Source organism: Nannobrachium achirus (assembly GCF_963921795.1).
Source record: "Nannobrachium achirus genome assembly, chromosome: 16".
In the NCBI taxonomy this organism is placed as follows: Eukaryota; Metazoa; Chordata; class Actinopteri; order Myctophiformes; family Myctophidae; genus Nannobrachium; species Nannobrachium achirus.
In genome coordinates this window covers 12124717-12141837 of record NC_137823.1, presented here as the reverse complement: position 1 = coordinate 12141837, position 17121 = coordinate 12124717, and the positions used below count along the sequence as shown (strand labels likewise).

Below are 17121 nucleotides of genomic sequence, written 5' to 3'. Positions count from 1 at the left end.
GTCACTGACCATGTGACACCGAGACAGCCAATGGGCAAAAAGTCGCGTAAAGGTAGTGCACTCACACACAGGAAAGTAAGTAATCTGTTTCACAGATTTAAAAAGGGATTCATCATAAGAGGTATGTGTTTTATTTTATTGTCTTTCTTTGAGAGTTACTGCTCCTACATCTGGCTTTGTGTGCATGTACTGTAATATGTCTGATTGTCTGTCCGTCCGTATGTATGTCTGTCTGTATGTCCTGCAAAGCCTGCCACTGGGACATCACTTCACACTGGGTGTGATTTTTAAAATTTCCCCGCTTAACTATAGGTAGGAATGACCACAACTATTCAACAATTAACAAACAAAACAGACAGACAGACAAACAAACTAACACACAAAACAGTCAATAGGCTTTTGTTCTTGAACCCATGCTCTTATTATTAATAGTACAGTAGGCCCGCCCACACACACACACACACACACACACACACACACACACACACTATCATATTGATAGTAGGGTTTACTATTGCCTGACTGCTAGCGTCCGACATCTCAACACCACACTGGGGGTGATGTGCGGACTGAAGTGTCAGGCTAGGTTTACTACAGTGTCTTATAGATATATCTGTAATCCACTCAAATTAAATACCACAACTGGTTACATTTCCACCTTACTTGGCTTACATATTAAATATATGTTCCTACTTCCTAACAGAAAGACAAAAAAACACAATAGGACTCACCAGCTGGTTGGACCTGTTCAGTGGGACAGACCTGGCATGGAAACCTATCCTACTTGAAGAAAACTAAACTCTTAAACTGTCCTCTTCTTGTTGGTCTGAAGGTTGCATTCACACAGTCACGTTCCACAGGTGTTTGTAGTGATGTGTTGATGTCTAGTGCTTATTTAGCTAGCTAGCATAACTGTCACGGGTTTAAAAAGACTGGTGTCATTTAAAACAAACTGAATTATTTAACTGAATAGTCAGCTCTCTCAGACAGCAGTACTGTCACTACTATTATGGTACCGTGTCACGTTGCTACATTTAGCAACAATGTTGCTGTTAAATAAAAGTCTGCAACACTGTGACTGACTGATGGTTTAACCTGCAGTGACTCTCTTTGGCCACCAGCGTCGCTGTCGGCTCCCTCCTCTCATCACCAGACCGGAAAAAGAAGACCGCAGAAGGTCAACAACAATCCAAGATGGCGGCGCGCTGTGTGCTGAGGTCCTTGTGGAGCAGTGTGTGCTCTGGGGGACCCCCGGGGGCCACAGGGGTCCCCTGGATGCTGTGTGGTCCTCACCCTAGGCTGTCAGTGTTCGGAGGAGCCGTGCAGAGCAGAGGCATCCGACAAGGTGAGGGCTTTTAAATCATTAAAACACTCTGTTGCTGCTGGCAGGTTAGCGTCCAGGCTAGGCTAGCGTTTAGCTAACTAACCCTTTGCAGTGGATCTCTACAATATTTTCGTGTCGAGTCAGTGTTATGTATTTTGCCTCCGATCCCCATTTGCAAAGGACCCCAATGTAAACAAGCCATTGTGCTTTCAAATGTGGTTTAAATCCTATTAGTAGACCTTGTATAGTTGTATCTGACAACTGTACTGTCCTGTATTGTGATGTTCTTTTCCTATTCAAACTTAAAAAAATACAAAATTCAATCAATCAATTATTTCGTCAATCATAAGAGTTGTCATAATTCCCCACTCCCCGAAAATAGCAGATCTACAAGCTTTTCTGATAATATCTTCCGCATAGTACTGTGTTTTATCTGTCTGTCATTCAATGTTATGAGTTTAAAAAAGGATATCAATTGAAACAAGCCATGTGCTTTCCTGAGCTTATCCTTTTAGTTGACCTTGTACCAGTGAACTGTACTGTCATGAAACTGTACCTTTTGATTGATTGATTGATTGATTGAAGAATTTATTAGAAGTTTGCAATAGAAAAAAGTACAGTTTCATGACAGTACAAATCACTGGTACAAGGTCAACTAAAAGGAGATCCTAGAAAGCCGAGGCTTATTTCCACAGGAACCACACTTTAAGTATCTCATATAACATTGAAAGACAGACGGATAGAACATAGTACTTTATCTAGGATAATATCAGTTTCAAAAGCATAACATCAAATACAAAAGGCAGAATACAAAGAAAAAGGGGGGGGGAGCATGGGGGCTTAGTCTATTTACAAGTCACGGGTAGCTGCTGTCTGAAGGTGACTTTTCATACCAATTTTGAAGGAGGCTAGGGATTTGCTCTCCTTTAGGGCTTGTGGAAGGGCGTTCCACATGTTGATGGTATAGCAGGAGAACGAGTTAGCGCCTTGTTTAGTGTTAAATCTACGCTGATGATGATTAGTGGAGCTGCCTCTGGTGTTATGATCGTGAACATCCTTGACCTTTAAGAAGTAGTTTGTCAGGTACATGGGAATCTTGGAGGTGTAGTGTATCTTGTACACCAGGCCCATTGCAAGATGCTGTACTCTGTCAGCTACTTTGAGCCACCCCACGCTTTCGTGGTGATGCTCGGTAAGGTGGGTCAGAGGAGGGAGACCAAGCACAACCCTAATTAGTTTGTTTTGGGCTGTTTGGAGCTTTAGCTTTAAGGCAGCTGGGGCGTCGCGATACCAGACAAGGACTCCGTAATCAATGAGGGGCCCAATAAGAGCACCTCCTAGTGTCTTTCAGGATTTAATATTGATCAGTGGGGCAACTCTTTGCAAGAAGCGAATTCGTTGATTGACTTTATTGATTACCTTGGTGGTCATTTTTTCACTGGATAGGTTAGCCTCCAGGATGCAACCCAGGTAGCAGATGTGGTTTTTTCTTTCTATCACAGTGTCACCTACTTTAATTGTGAAGTTCTCAACTAGGCTAAGTTTCTGACTAGATCCAAAGAGGATACATTCAGTTTTGCCTAGGTGAATTGAGAGTCTGTTGTCATTGAGCCAGGTGCAGATCTTGTTAAGTTCACAGTTAAGGGCCTTTTCAACCTGCAAAATGTCTCTGCCTGAGACTAGGAGAGCCGAGTCATCCGCGAACAGAAACAGATTGCAGTCACAAGCAGATGACATGTCGTTTACGTATATTAAGAACAACAGTGGTCCTAGTATACTCCCTTGAGGTACTCCACAGTTTACTGGGAGGGGGGGGGACAGGGTTCCGTTGACTTCCACCATCTGTTCCCTCCCCACCAAGTAAGAGTGCATCCATCTCACTGCTGTGCTATCAAGACCAATAGCTTTGAGTTTTTCGATCAGAATAGAATGATCGACGGTGTCAAATGCCTTCTGGAGGTCCAGCATGACCATGCCGCAATATTTGCCATCGTGAATTTCACGTTTGATGTAATCATTCAAATAGATGAGGCATGTATCTGTGGAATGGGACTCTCTGAAGCCAGACTGGAACTCGTAGATCAGTTTATTCTCTTCAAGATATTTAGCCACCTGTTCATAGACAATTTTTTTTCTATGCAAACCTCAATCAATCAATCAATTTGAGCTTGTACTTTTAGAATAATACAGAATTATAATAATGATAATTAATGATAAAACTTTTAAATGTTTTGTTATTTTTGCTGGGGACCCCCTGGAACTCCCTCAAATTTCCATTGTAGGCTATAGCAAAGCTGCAGTTTGCTATTGAGTAAATGTGTGTTTCTTGGTGCCCAGAGTGAGTAATAATTTATTGTCTCTTCTTACAGTGGTGGAGAAGCAAGAGGGACAAACAACAACTGTAAGTGATTTTTAAAAACATATTGATAATCATGCACATTATTATGAATGTATGTGCCTTAAACCTGTCTGTTTTAGCTGTTGTTTGGTAACATGGCATCATGTCATGATATGTGGTGACTAGGGATGGGAGGATATGAAAATTTCATTTCACTATTATTGTGACAATTTACGATATTATCGCGATAATCAACATCCATTATCCTGGGGCGGAACATTTGCCAAAAAATATCCGATCTACAAGCTCACAACGCGGCGCGTTATGACGCGTTGTGAGCTTGTAGATTGGAAATTTTTTGGCAAAGACATGATAGAGAGTGAAAAAAAAGACTCTATCAAGTACCTTTTACCAATTATAGAGGGTTTAAGTGGTACTGGATATGCAGCTCAGCAAATAAAAGGTGAATTGATCCCAGTGCATGATGGAGGACGATATCACAATCTATAAAATCTCCACGATACGATTATCGCGAGTGTTTTTATCACGATAAACGATAATATCACTTATCGACCCATCCCTAGTTGTGACAACACACATCTGTGACTGCAGACAAAATAAATGAGAAGGCATGTAGCTAAGCAACATTCAAGAGCAAATTTGTGGAATTATCAAGCTACATTCCACCACCTTATAACAAAGCATTATTGTATTTCTTTAGCTTGCTAGGCTTTGTAGTGGTGTGATGGTTTTCATGCAAATGTTTATTGTAGCACTTTGAGATTAACCCAAAATGTTAAGTGCATTATGAATAAAATATTTTTTGTTGTTGTTGTTTGATGTGCTTTCTTCCAGATTGAGGGAGTGACGGTGGAGGCTCCTCCAGCACCAGAACCTCCCAACCCTGCTGCCAAGTGTCCCATTTACCGCTGGAACCTGCAGAACAAATATGATTATACAGTGAGTATAGACCCGTTATATACAGCACAAATATGATTATACTGTGAGTATAGACCTGTAATGTACAACACAAATATGATTATACTGTGAGTATAGACGTCTTATATCACTGCACAAATAAATGCTATCTAGCTTCATGTATAGTCATTGAGTGCAGGGGGAGTGTTACAGTAGTGCTATGGGTTTAGGTGGAGTCTGAAGAGGTGAGTCTTCAGTCCACGGCGGAAGCTAGGGAGTGATTCTGTAGTTCTAAGTGCGACAACAGGGAATGAATGTCCTACTCGATCACGCTACAGCGTCACACAAAAGCATCCAAAGTTTTGAGATTGTAGATCTGCTGCTTTTTTATTTTTTGAATTTGAATCCTGAAAAGTCCGTTTTGATTTAGCTATTGAACGCTTTAGCTATTGAAAAATAGTAGACATACAATACTCACAGGCAGCGCGGCACCGAGTACAGCGCTGCAAGCTTGTAGATCTGCCTTCCTTTTATTTTTAGCTTGAAATTTGTGCAAGTCTTCGAATATTTGACCCGATTCTTTAAATGTCTTCTAAATCAGTGTTTCTCAACCACTGTGCCTGGGGACCTTTGGCGTGCCCCTGAGAAGGGTCAAGTGTGCCCCTTGAAACTGTTTGAAAGCCAGTATTGTATTTATCATTTTAAAAATGATTTAAACTAGTGAAAACAGCAGATCTACAAGCACACAACGCCTCACACCGCGAGGCGTTGTGTGCTTGTAGATCTGCTGTTTTCACTACTGTTGTGCGACAGCCTTGTATGATGAAGCAGGGCTTTACTTCGCGAAGAAACTTACAAATTTGAAACTTGGAGATACAAGGTTCCTTCCCGACAGTGACGATATTTACACCCCCGTATTATGTTGGTGTGCCCATGGATTCTTGGGACATGAAAAGTGTGCCCATGCAGAAAAAAGGTTGAGAAACACTGTTCTAAATCCTTCTTCTAAATCAGTGGTTCTCAAACCTTTTCATGGCAAGGACAGTGTTTTGACTTTGACCTCCTCCTTTGCTGTCCTCCTCCCTCCCAGGACGTGCTGCTGCTGCGTCAGTTCATCAGGTCAGACGGAGGCATGCTGCCCAAGAGGATCACTGGTCTGTGTCCAGAGGAGCACAAGAAGGTGGCCATCTGTGTGCAGATGGCCCACAGAGCAGGTCAGTTTGATATAGTCGGAGGGCGGAGGCCTTAAGGTTTTTTCGTGCTAATCAGTCTAAAAGCGCCACAGATGTAGCCCAGGGCATGCTCTAATGATTTAGCTAGGGCGCCCGAGTCGGCAACCTTCGGGGTCGCCACAGCGGTCAAATCAAGTTGGGCTCCCATCGACTTTATGTACAGGAGGAAAATACCCAGAAAAACATTTTTTTCTGGGTATTTAAGTAGGATCTGAGGGGTCTAACTAGGGGTTTGTCATGATGCTGAATCCATTGCAAGCATTTGTTTTGCACAAAAAACATTCCTTGGGCTACGAATGGCCCCAGAAAACGCCCACAAAACAGCATGCCCTGGGCTACATCTGTGCAACATGTGGCACTTTTAGACTGATTAGCACGAAATAACCATTAAGGCCCCTGACTAATAGAGGATCACTGGTCTGTGTGCAGATGGCTCACAGAGCAGGCCAGTTTGGTCAGGTCTGCTTGTAGATTTGCTAATTTTTAATTTGAATCCTGAAAAGTACCAGTTTTGGACATATGAGGTTTCCACCCGACTGAGACCGTATACTATAGCTTTCTGTATCTGTAAGTTTGAACCTACAGTACAGTATTAAAAAGGCACAAATGGAACATAATAGAAACCAAACCAGTCCTTCTGTTGCACTTCTTTACGAGGTCATTTGTGATGGTCCTTAAAAGCAGTTCATTGTACTTCAAATGTTTTGTTTTTTCTTTCCTCCCAGGTCTACTTCCTGACCACAGGCCCAGTCTTCCAGAGGGTTTCATCCCCAAGCCTAAACCACAGCTCAACAGGTGATTATCTTTGTCATGTAGATTCAATGTGCACATTATTCATGTTTTGATATTATACTGTTTAGACTGATGTTAGGTTCTTTATTTACCTATGATCCTAGATTTCTGAGACACTAGTGGCGTTTCCATAAACTTATTCGAATTAGGGAAGCGTATTATCAGAAATACGCATTAAGACAAAGCGAATTTAGCATGTTTCCATTTGCGGGTGTCATTCGAATTAGCGACGTCGCAAGAGTTGATCGGGCTGATTTTTATCAGACCGAACCTGAGCACTGCACCGTCTGCACGTCTGACTGCTGTGACTCGGTCTCTGTCTAGTAGTGGGAAGAAGGTGTTATCATCATGGCCCCAAATAACTTTTAAATCTTACGAAAATTGGCAAGAGTTCCTCTCAATACATAAAGCTACCGGTTCACCGGGAAAACCGCGGTCGCGTCGCTGCAGTTGCACAGTGCAAGTTTTAGCGTCCTCTGGAAGGTCAGGTGGCCGATCTGCAAGCTCTCAACGCGGCGCGGAGACGTGGATGCGAGCTGCTGCTGTGCCTGTGAGCTTGTAGATTGGGCACGTCAGGCACGCAACACCGTGGGATGAGGAAGGGTTCGCTCGCCACCGATGGCTTGAGGTGAAAACGGGTGAAATGCGATTCTTGGGAGATCCTGCCTGGGTCCGTCTGACCGACCTGCTGTAAACACTTCCCGCGGGCTTGCACACAGTGCACATAGCTGGGATGGGGCTGAATTTTTCAGACCGAGAGACGTGAGGGCACTGCTGTGACTCGCTGCACACGCATCCCGATTCCCGACCCAGAGCCAGTCGCGATGCACCGCCGCGGAGAAAGTGCGGCCGGCGGGAGCACAGAGCAAGCGACCCCGGCCGGGGCGCCCCGAGTCCCCGAGCCGAGGCGGCCGCCCCCCCGCCTGGTTGAGTCCTCCGGGCAGACTGCATCCTGCAGCGTCGCAGATGCGAGCTTGTACGGCCACTTTTTCCACGCGCAACGCGGTGTGATGACGAAGGGTCACTCCGTGTGTAACAACCGGTTTGTTTTGTGGGCTAACGCTATACAATGGACGTTAATTAAGCGACGGGGGAAAGTGTTATAGGAGGACGATATGGACCAGAACGTCATATTCTATTCGCATTTATTGTCTGACCCGTTTCCATTCACTTAGTTTATTCGATTAAGCCTCAAAATCCTCCTCCTCCAAGCGTATTATCTTTTTTGCGGATAATGAAAGTTTATTCGCAAATTGAAGTGTTTCCATAAAAAGATTTTGCGATTAAGCCGTTAATGCGCAAAAAGTAGCTTTATGGAAACGCCACTATAGTCTCTATGCATTGATTGATTGATTGATTGATTGAATCATTTATTTGGACACATCATGAATAACAATGACAAGTACAAACAACACAACATTGCAGCACAGTCCGTTTACACATCCAGTCCAAAAAGGAACATCCCAATAAGACGTTTACGGCCTTGTTTACGTTGGAAGTCTTAATCACTTCATTGCAAAGTAGAACAAGAACACCATTTAATGTCATTATAAAATACAATTATGTACGGAGTAAAAACTACATTTAATGCAATAATCAAATATAAATAAAATGTATAGGTGGTGGGTGTTCATTGACATGTATTATTACCTTGTGTTTACGAGTGTCTGCTAAATTGTGTCTGTGTGAGGGGGAGAGAGTTTAAATTAGCACGCTGCGGTCGTGTTTGAACTCCTGATTAATTTCAGCTGCTGTTTTTCTGTTGTCTGACTCTTCTTTTGTTTTCTTTTGAACCGGGCAGATACATGACGCGCTGGTCCATCAACACGGTGAAGCCCATCTTTAAGAAGGGTCTGAAGTGGTGTAAGAAGAGGATGCCCATCAGCCACCCTGCGCTGAAGAACAATGTGCGCTACGGCGTCCAACACGTCAAGTTCAACCACTGATGACGGGCCGACCGCGATGCCTCTCCTATCAACGTAGAGCATGGACCACCTCTCCTGTCAACCTCTCCTATGGACAAACTGAGTGGGACCAGAACGCAACAAGCCTCTGTCTTGTGATGGCGGACAATTCCTCCTACGCAGAACTTAAAGCCAGATTGATTTATAACTGTACTTTAAACGTGTGCAACCCGAAAATATCCAATCCTACAAGCTGGACACGAGTATAAGTGAAGCCATCACATTCTAGGGACATACAACTCTATGGTTCTCAGAGGGGGGTCTGGGGACCCCCAGGGGTCCTTGAAGAGGGTTCTAGGGGGTGCACAGCAAAATGTGTTAATGTTGCATTAAAAATAATAATAATACAACTTAAATTGTGGACAGATTCGGAATAATCTTTTCAGGTGGGGATCAGTGGCCAGATCAATTTGACGCTTCCCGCCATGTTTGAGAACCACTGCTCTAAGGCAGGGGTCTTCAACAGGGGGTCCGGGACCCCTAGGGGGTCCTCAGAGTTACTACAGCGGGTCCTCCAAATCTTTGTGTGATAGAAACCTTTTTTTCTCCTTTTCTATGTTAACCACTTGAACCCAAACGTCCATATTCTGAGAACTTTAGCCAAAAATAGCAGATCTACAGCGCGAGGCGTTGTTAGCTTGTAGATCGGCTATTTTCGGCAAAGAGCTTTGGTGTATAGGGGAAAAAGAACATACTAAGTACAGAGCGAAAGGTCAAGTTTATTAACACTTATGTTGCTATGATTTTTTCTCTTCAATGTCCCACGTTGCCATGGTTACCATAGACTTCCATGTAATTGCGCAATTGTGTAAAAAGTGCACGCCCATGCCTAGCTGATGCACCACGTGTGTGCACACTGTTCACAGCTTTCAAACAAAAAAATCCGCTTGGAAATCCGTTCAGGCATTCATGATTTATGGGCCATTATGTTTTCTTCAGATGTAAACAAACATGGCTGCCATGTTTGAAAGAATGGGTTGGTATGGGGGTTAAACATGCAATTTCGCGATCGCGATCATGCCTAATACATTTCTGGAGGTCCAAAAAAAAAATTTGAAAATCTTTTTTTTGAAAAAAAAAAAAAGAAAAAAAATCAAAAACGGCCCAAACTCGGGAAACTCGGGGTTGGCACAGCGGTAGTACCTTTTCAAACATGGGAAACTCGGGGTTGGCACCAGATGTGTTAAGTATTGACGGTTCAAGTGGTTAAATATCCGAAAACACAAATTGACATGAATCCAAAATACACTGATGATTGAGCTGTCATGTTTATGAAACCATATGGAATCTATGAAAAGGTTGTGAGGGTCCCTGCTTCATCTCTCTCTCAACTAAGGGGTCCTTGGCCTGAAAACGTTGAAGACCAATGCTCTAAGGGGTCGTGTCCACCAAGTCTTTCTCTTTCCATGATCGCAGCGTATGTCTATGTTGTGGGTTGTTTTCAATGGGAACGCTGCGTATTTACGTTACGAAGCTGGAAACGTCATCGGGGTGAAGACAGGACGAGCGTCCGTTCTGTCTCACATCTGGCGTTTCTATCTGGTGAGCCTTTTAAAAAGAGAGCCGGGGAGCATTGGAGGATAAACGCTTCGGTGGACACACGATGACATAGCCTTCTATGCTTTCAAGAAACAAACAAAGATTGGAAGCGGTTCTGTGAGTCTGTATTTATTCTTGTTTTTGTTTTGTTTATTAAGCATCCCCACACGGAGTGAGTCATTTTGATCGCCGTCCACGTTTATTTAGTCTGTATAAAAAAGATTTGTTAAAAGCCCTCGAACAGGGACTCTGCGACCGCTCATGATCGTCTCGGTCGGGTGGAAACCTCGTATGTCCAAAACTTTTCGGGATTCAAAGTCTAAAATGGAAAATAGTAGCAGATCTACAAGCTCAAAACACGCCGCCTTGTGTCGCATGTTTCGAGCTTGTGGATCTGCTACTTGTGATGCTTTTGTGTGACGCTGTAGTATGATCACGTAGCCAGGCATTGACACTAAGGCTTGCCCACCTGCCCCCGGCAGTTAAATAAAACTTTCGGGCAGAGTAATTTCACAGTCTTCTGCCCTTAAAATAAGAGCCCTGTTTACCTCTAATGTGCTGTTTTCACTGTTGCTACACTTAAACATATAAAATAGGTGTGAACCCATGTCATATTCAATCATATAGCTATGTAGGTATTTGGATAAAAATGTAGGTGTGCTTTTTTTTCCCGCACAGCCCCAGAAAGTAAAACTAAATGAGTGTTAAATTGAACAGTAATTCAAATTTGACCTATCATTTTATAATGGACGATTCGATTTACTTTTCGGGCAAGTGGGCATGACCTTTGGGCAAGGAGAACATGACCTGTACTTGCCCGACGGGCAAGTGCCTCTGAGACCTTAGTGTCAACCCCTGACGTAGCGGTAGCGCATGAGTGTTAATTTACGTAAAGAAAAGGGTAGAATACGGAGATGAGAACAGGGTTCACACGGTCATGAAATTATTGGAAATATTTTGAAATTAGAAAAATATTTTTCCAGTACTGGAAAAGTTTTGGAATTTATCAAGGGTCCTGGAAGGTTCTGGAAAAAAAGAGCTATGCATTGTCTTTTTTGTTAATACCTCTGAAAAGACAAATTAAACATTGGCCAAATTGTCAAATATTCGAGGCAGAAATTGTGAAAATAGCCGATCTACATGCTCACAACGCCTCGCATTGCGAGGCGTTGTGAGCATGTAGATCGGCTATTTTCACAATAGAAACGTGTTATACAAAATTCCTCAACTCTTAGTGCTCGTCAGGGTGGGGGGGGGGGTCCCCAGTTAAAAGATGATTATTTCGAGGGTCACTGCCTGAAAAGGTTGAGAACCACTGGCATACTGAGCGTTGTTGAGCCGAATTATTGTTATATAGTCCTGGAAATCGGGTTAAATATTCTGGAAAGGTTTTGGAAATGCATTGGCAAAAATTTGTGGGAACCCTGTGAGAGGTTTCTTCGGCGACAGCGGCGATACGCGAGCTGCCAGTGGGTCAGTGTGCTACGCTGTCCTGGTAGGTGGTATGTTGGCTGTGTATACTCCGGGCCAAACCCAGATGTGCAAATAAAACGTATCCGTTTACTCTGCCTCTCTCCAAATGTGTTTACTGGACGACTGCATGGGAATATGCGCTCGCTCGCAGCAAAGCAGACCACAAGTTGTATCGTGGCTTGTTTCTGCCTGGTCCCTCTTTTTATTTGGGTTATGAATGACAACAAACTGAATGAAACCTCTTGAATAAACTCCAATCTTGGCTGCTCTGAAAAGGCTAGGGTGGAAATTTGCTTTGCATGCGGGAGGAATGGCTTCTTCAACATGGGGCTCGGGTTATCCCCCCCAGGGGTCTTTGAGGGGGTCCCCAGCTAAATGATTGATAGTTAGGAACCAAATGGACCCTTTTGAGTCTGTTGAGCCCCGTTTTCACTGAGCAAAACTTCTGGGAGTTTTTTCAAAAATGACGGCAATTTTGAAATTCACGCCATGTGAAAACGGCCACTTATTTTGTGTCCCGGCAGTTTTGGGGGCCGAAATTTGACGGGAAAATACCTAGTAATTTTTGCTTAAAGTACCGTGACAATACAAATTTTCCTCCAGTGAAAACGCATGCCGTGAATTTGCCGTTTTTTTGACAACCAGGTGCATGAAAGGAGCCAGTTAACAGTTTAAAACATTGTATCTGGGATTGAAAACAACCTGAATGTAAAGGAATATATAGAAATAAAGTAGGTCTACAGCTTCACCTTGAATAGGGGATTAATTATTTAGGCTAGAATCGCATTGACAAACACAGCAGAAGTCTATTTCTTTCGTTCTCTGGTCATCCATCGTTTATGGTGTCGCGTGAAGAAAAAAAACAGCTAATAATCTACAAGCCCACAAGTGCAACACGTTGCATCATGCAGCGATCCTTTCTGAACCTTCTGAGCTTGCTCATGGTTCAAACTTATTTGTATTCTATAGCCTATTTTTAATTAAACTGTGTGGGTTTTGATACAAGTCCGGTCTGGAGAACGTGATACGGGGATGCGATGCGCTCGTAATGTTGTGATGAAAGCTGGAATCTTTACCAACTCAAAGAGCTGCATCATTAGTTAATAGTTTCTCCTCGTTGCATGATTAAAAGTGTTTTACAGAGCAGCGAGCATCGAGTCTGCATGGTCATCCATCGTTTACAGTGACGCGTGGAAAAAAAAGCGAAATCTACAAGCCCACAAGCCACAAGTGCATGGGGGGAGCGTTTCGCTGATAAGAGCGAGATTTCCCCCAACAGGTTGCATAACGCATGAGCGATCCTTTCTGAACCTTGTGTTGTTGCATGAAGAATATTTTGTTAAATCCATTTGTAGCGTTCAGGGTGAGAGAAGAGACGCATCAAACCGAACTGGGGAGACTGTTTTTTGCAGGTCTTTCAGCCCGCGTGTGTTTTTTGCAGGTCTTTCAGTCCGTGTGTTGCCATGTCTGCTAATTATAAGCGACTCTGGGCTTGATTTCCGTAAAGTTGCTTGTATGTATTGATAGTGGCTGGTTGCGGTTTATTTGTTGTGAGCTTGTAGATTGGCAATTTTCAAGTAGCTGATGCGGCGATGCGTATAGTTTTAAAGTGCTTGTGTGGCTAGATAATATCACTTTTTGGGTCTTATTTCTGTACACCTGGTTGCTTATTTCTCTCGCAAAATCTGGCAACACTGGATTTCATGCCGTCACAATCGCTTGGTGAAAACGAGCGATACCAGTATTTTTGCTGCCGATGAGGGCATGTGAAAACACCCAAAAAACTAAACTCCCGGCAAGTTATGCTAATTATAATTATTTATTTTGCCGGGAAAACTGCAATGAAAACATGCCTTTACTCGGGGTACAAATGGACCCTTGGAGTTAATAATACATGTTATTTATGTCACACTTTACATTTGAAACTCTCCAATCTCTAATTTCTACTGTATGAATGAAAGACATTTGCATCAAATCAATACATAAAAAAGGGAGGAAGTTGTTTTTAAAAACATGGTTGCAAAAAGTGTAAAACCTGAATAGCTGCTAACCATATGCTTTATTGAAGCAATAAGCCTCAAGAGGCGAGTGGTTACCTGGTATTTTACACCGGCTGAGAGGCGCAGGGAGACAAGAGGTGCAGCTGAGTGTCTCCAACCCTCTCAGCCGGTGTAAAATACAGGTAACCACAAGCCTCGCGTGGCTTATTGCTTTTCTAAAATATTACAATATGGCAACATGAAAAATCATAGACATGTATCAATTAAAACTGTTCTATGTCACTAATAATTCACTATAAGGGCTGCTCTGCAAGAAGTAGTCCCCAGCTAAAATAGTCGGGGGGGCGCAACTGAGATTCAGACATATGCGGCTATCTCGGGGTAGAAGTTGCCAACCTATTCAGAACTAATCTTTAACCCCTTGTGATGGGTTCTAACCTGGTTGGCATCTCTGAAAATGATTTTTAGGTAATTTTATCACTGTATACTTAAAAGTGGTAAAATCGGATTTTGCTCATATAATGTTGAGCAGATTTGCAAATGTAATTGTACTGCTAATGGTGTAATGTATAAAATACAGATAGAAGTTGCAAACCTATTCAGAACTAATCTATGAGGGGCCGTTTGGGCCAGAAATTGTGAAACACTTTTACACACACTAATGAGACAGTCTTATACGTACTACTGAAATGCTTTTACATTCAATATTGAGACACTTTGACACACGCTGTTGAGACACTCTTACATATACTAATGAAATGTTATACGCTCAATATTGAAACACTCTTACACTCACTACTGAAACACTCGTACATACATACATACTTTGTAAATCTATGCGCGTTCATATATGAAACCGTATACATACTCAAGTGAACACTTCCGCATGCATATGAGAAAAACATACACATACATATATACTTCTGTGCCATATACACATACATACAAAATTCTTGCACACATACAAGTTAAACGTTTATACATATATATCTGAAACACTCACACATTCACCCATGAAAACGCTGCATATATATTGCTGAACACTTGTACATTTACTACTGAATTTCTTGTATTTCACATGTGTTCATACGAGTAGCTTCAGTAGTATGTATGCATGAATTCAATATTATGTACACAAATCATTTCAATATAATGTATGAAAGAGTTCCACATGTATTCATAAAATACATTTCAGTCATATATATATAAGTCATTTCAATAGTATATATACATTATTTTAATAGCATGTATATATATAATTTAACTATTATGTATAAATAATCTCACATTTAACCATACAAACTTTTCACTAGCACATATGCAAGAATTTTCACTAGTATATATACATTATTTTAATAGCATGTATATATATCATTTAACTATTATGTATAAATAATCTCACATGTAATCACACAACTTTTCACTAGCACATATGCAAGAATTTCACTATCACAGGAAGGCAATTTCATCCTCACAGGAAGGTGCCAAAGTCATGTGACTTTCCTGGCTGCAGACTATGGCTGCAGACCACAGCTCCATCAGATGTAAACAACAGTTGCTACAGACATGGAGGTAGGTGAGGGCAAATCTATTATTATTATTATAGAATGATAGAATTTATTTAATAAACTAACGTTTTGTAAAGTGTTTTTTATCAGTTGTGTCTTAAGGGTTTTGGTTTTTATTTTATGTAAAGAGAGTTTACTGTTAGCTAGCGAAATTAGCATTTTAGCTAAGTCTAGTTGCAGAGTTGGCTTAGCCTGCAGTGTTTACAAGCCATGGCTCTATCTGTCTACTATGGGGTCCCTCAGCATCGGCCGAGGGACCCCCCGGGGACCCCTGGAGCTCCGCCTGGTGGCAACGCCTGGTGGCGCCCCCCCGGTACTGCAGCGCACATAAAAACCCATAACTCGGGCTAGGAGCGACCGTTCGAGACGGGACTGGTACCCACGCGTCTGGCTCAGGGCCCCGGAGCCGGCCGTGGCAGAGTGCCACCCGGCGGCCGAACGTCGGTACTGCAGGCAGGTAAAAAAGGCCGTAACTAGGCCCCCGAGCCACCGGGAGAGACGGGGCCAGCTGCGGGGGGGTCCCCGGGGGTCCCGCACCCCGGGGAACCCCCGCGTTTCCCCGCGCCACCCGAAAAAAATAGGCTGAAATACCCCAAAGTAGTCGATCTACGAGCTCCGGCTCCACTCCGCGGGTATCTCGGAGGGGGTCCCCGGCCTCCCGCCCTGAGCGCCCTGGCCCCGCCGCGCCGCCCGGAGGCCCCCTGGGCCCGAAACAACGCCAAAGGATATATGGAATATAGCACATCTACAAGCTCAAAACGTGTCGCGGATGTGAGGCATTGGGCGCGTGGGTACCTGGCTCGAGCGCGAGGCCCACACAGTGGTGCGGCCTTTTCAGATTTCAAGCTTGGGGAGCTACTTCAAGAAGGTGATTTTTGGCATTGTTTCGGGCCCAGGGGGACCCCTGGGCGGCGCGGCGGGGCCAGGGCGCTCAGGGCGGGGACCCCCTCCGAGATGCGGGGGTCCGGGGACCCCCGGCAGGGCCCGCGGAGTGGAGCTGGAGCTCGTAGATCGGCTACTTTTGGGTATTTCAGCCTATTTTCTACGGGCGCCGCGGGGAAACGCAGGGGTTCCCCGGGGTGGGGGACCCCTCGGGGACCCCCCCGCAGCCGGCCCCGTCTCTCCCGGTGGCTCGGGGGCAGAGTTACGGCCTTTTTTACCTGCCTGCAGTACCGGCGTTCGGCTGCCAGGTGGCGCTCTGCCACGGCCGGCTCCGGAACCCCGAGCCAGACGCGTGGGTACCAGTCCCGTCTCGAACGGTCGCTCCTAGCCCGAGTTATGGGTTTTTATGTGCGCTGCAGTACCGGGGGGCCGCCACCAGGCGGTGCTGTCACGTTTGCCCCGGTCCCGTGACCCATGGAGGGGGTCCGCACGGTCAAAGTCCCGAATTTCCCATGAAAGTGCCGCTCTTATTTTTGGGCCCTTTCGGAGCCCCTTTGGGCGGCGCCCGCGGGGGTCCCCGGAGCTCCAGGGGGTCCCCGGGGTGGGGGACCCCTCGGGTCCCCCACGCAGCCAGCCCCGTCTCTCCCGGTGGCTTGGGGGCAGAGTTACAGCCTTTTTTACCCGCCTGCAGTACCGGCGTTCGGCCGCCGGGTGGCGCTCTGCCACGGCCGGCTCCGGGGCCCCGAGCCAGACGCGTGGGTACCGGTCCCGTCTCGTACGGTCGCTCCTAGCCCGAGTTATGGGTTTTTATGTGCGCTGCAGTACCGGGGGGCCCCTTTGCGGCGGCGCCAGGGGGTCCGCGGGGGTCCCCGGAGCTCCAGGGGTCCCCGGGGGGTCCCTCGGCCGATGCTGAGGGACCCCATAGTAGACAGATAGAGCCATGGCTTGTAAACACTGCAGGCTAAGCCAACTCTGCAACTAGACTTAGCTAAAATGCTAATTTCGCTAGCTAACAGTAAACTCTCTTTACATAAAATAAAAACCAAAACCCTTAAGACACAACTGATAAAAAACACTTTACAAAACGTTAG

General features: G+C 44.6%; 1 protein-coding gene across 1 annotated transcript; it reads left to right on the top strand.

Moving 5' to 3' along the window:
• Positions 1–1188: 1188 nt before the first annotated feature.
• mrps18a (mitochondrial ribosomal protein S18A) lies at positions 1189–9072 on the top strand. Its single transcript, XM_080744467.1, has 6 exons — positions 1189–1345; positions 3694–3725; positions 4518–4622; positions 5671–5794; positions 6538–6607; positions 8406–9072. The coding sequence occupies exons 1-6, from the start codon at positions 1195–1197 to the stop codon at positions 8548–8550; spliced, it is 627 nt and encodes a 208-aa protein (XP_080600593.1). The 5' UTR covers positions 1189–1194; the 3' UTR covers positions 8551–9072.
• Positions 9073–17121: the final 8049 nt, after the last annotated feature.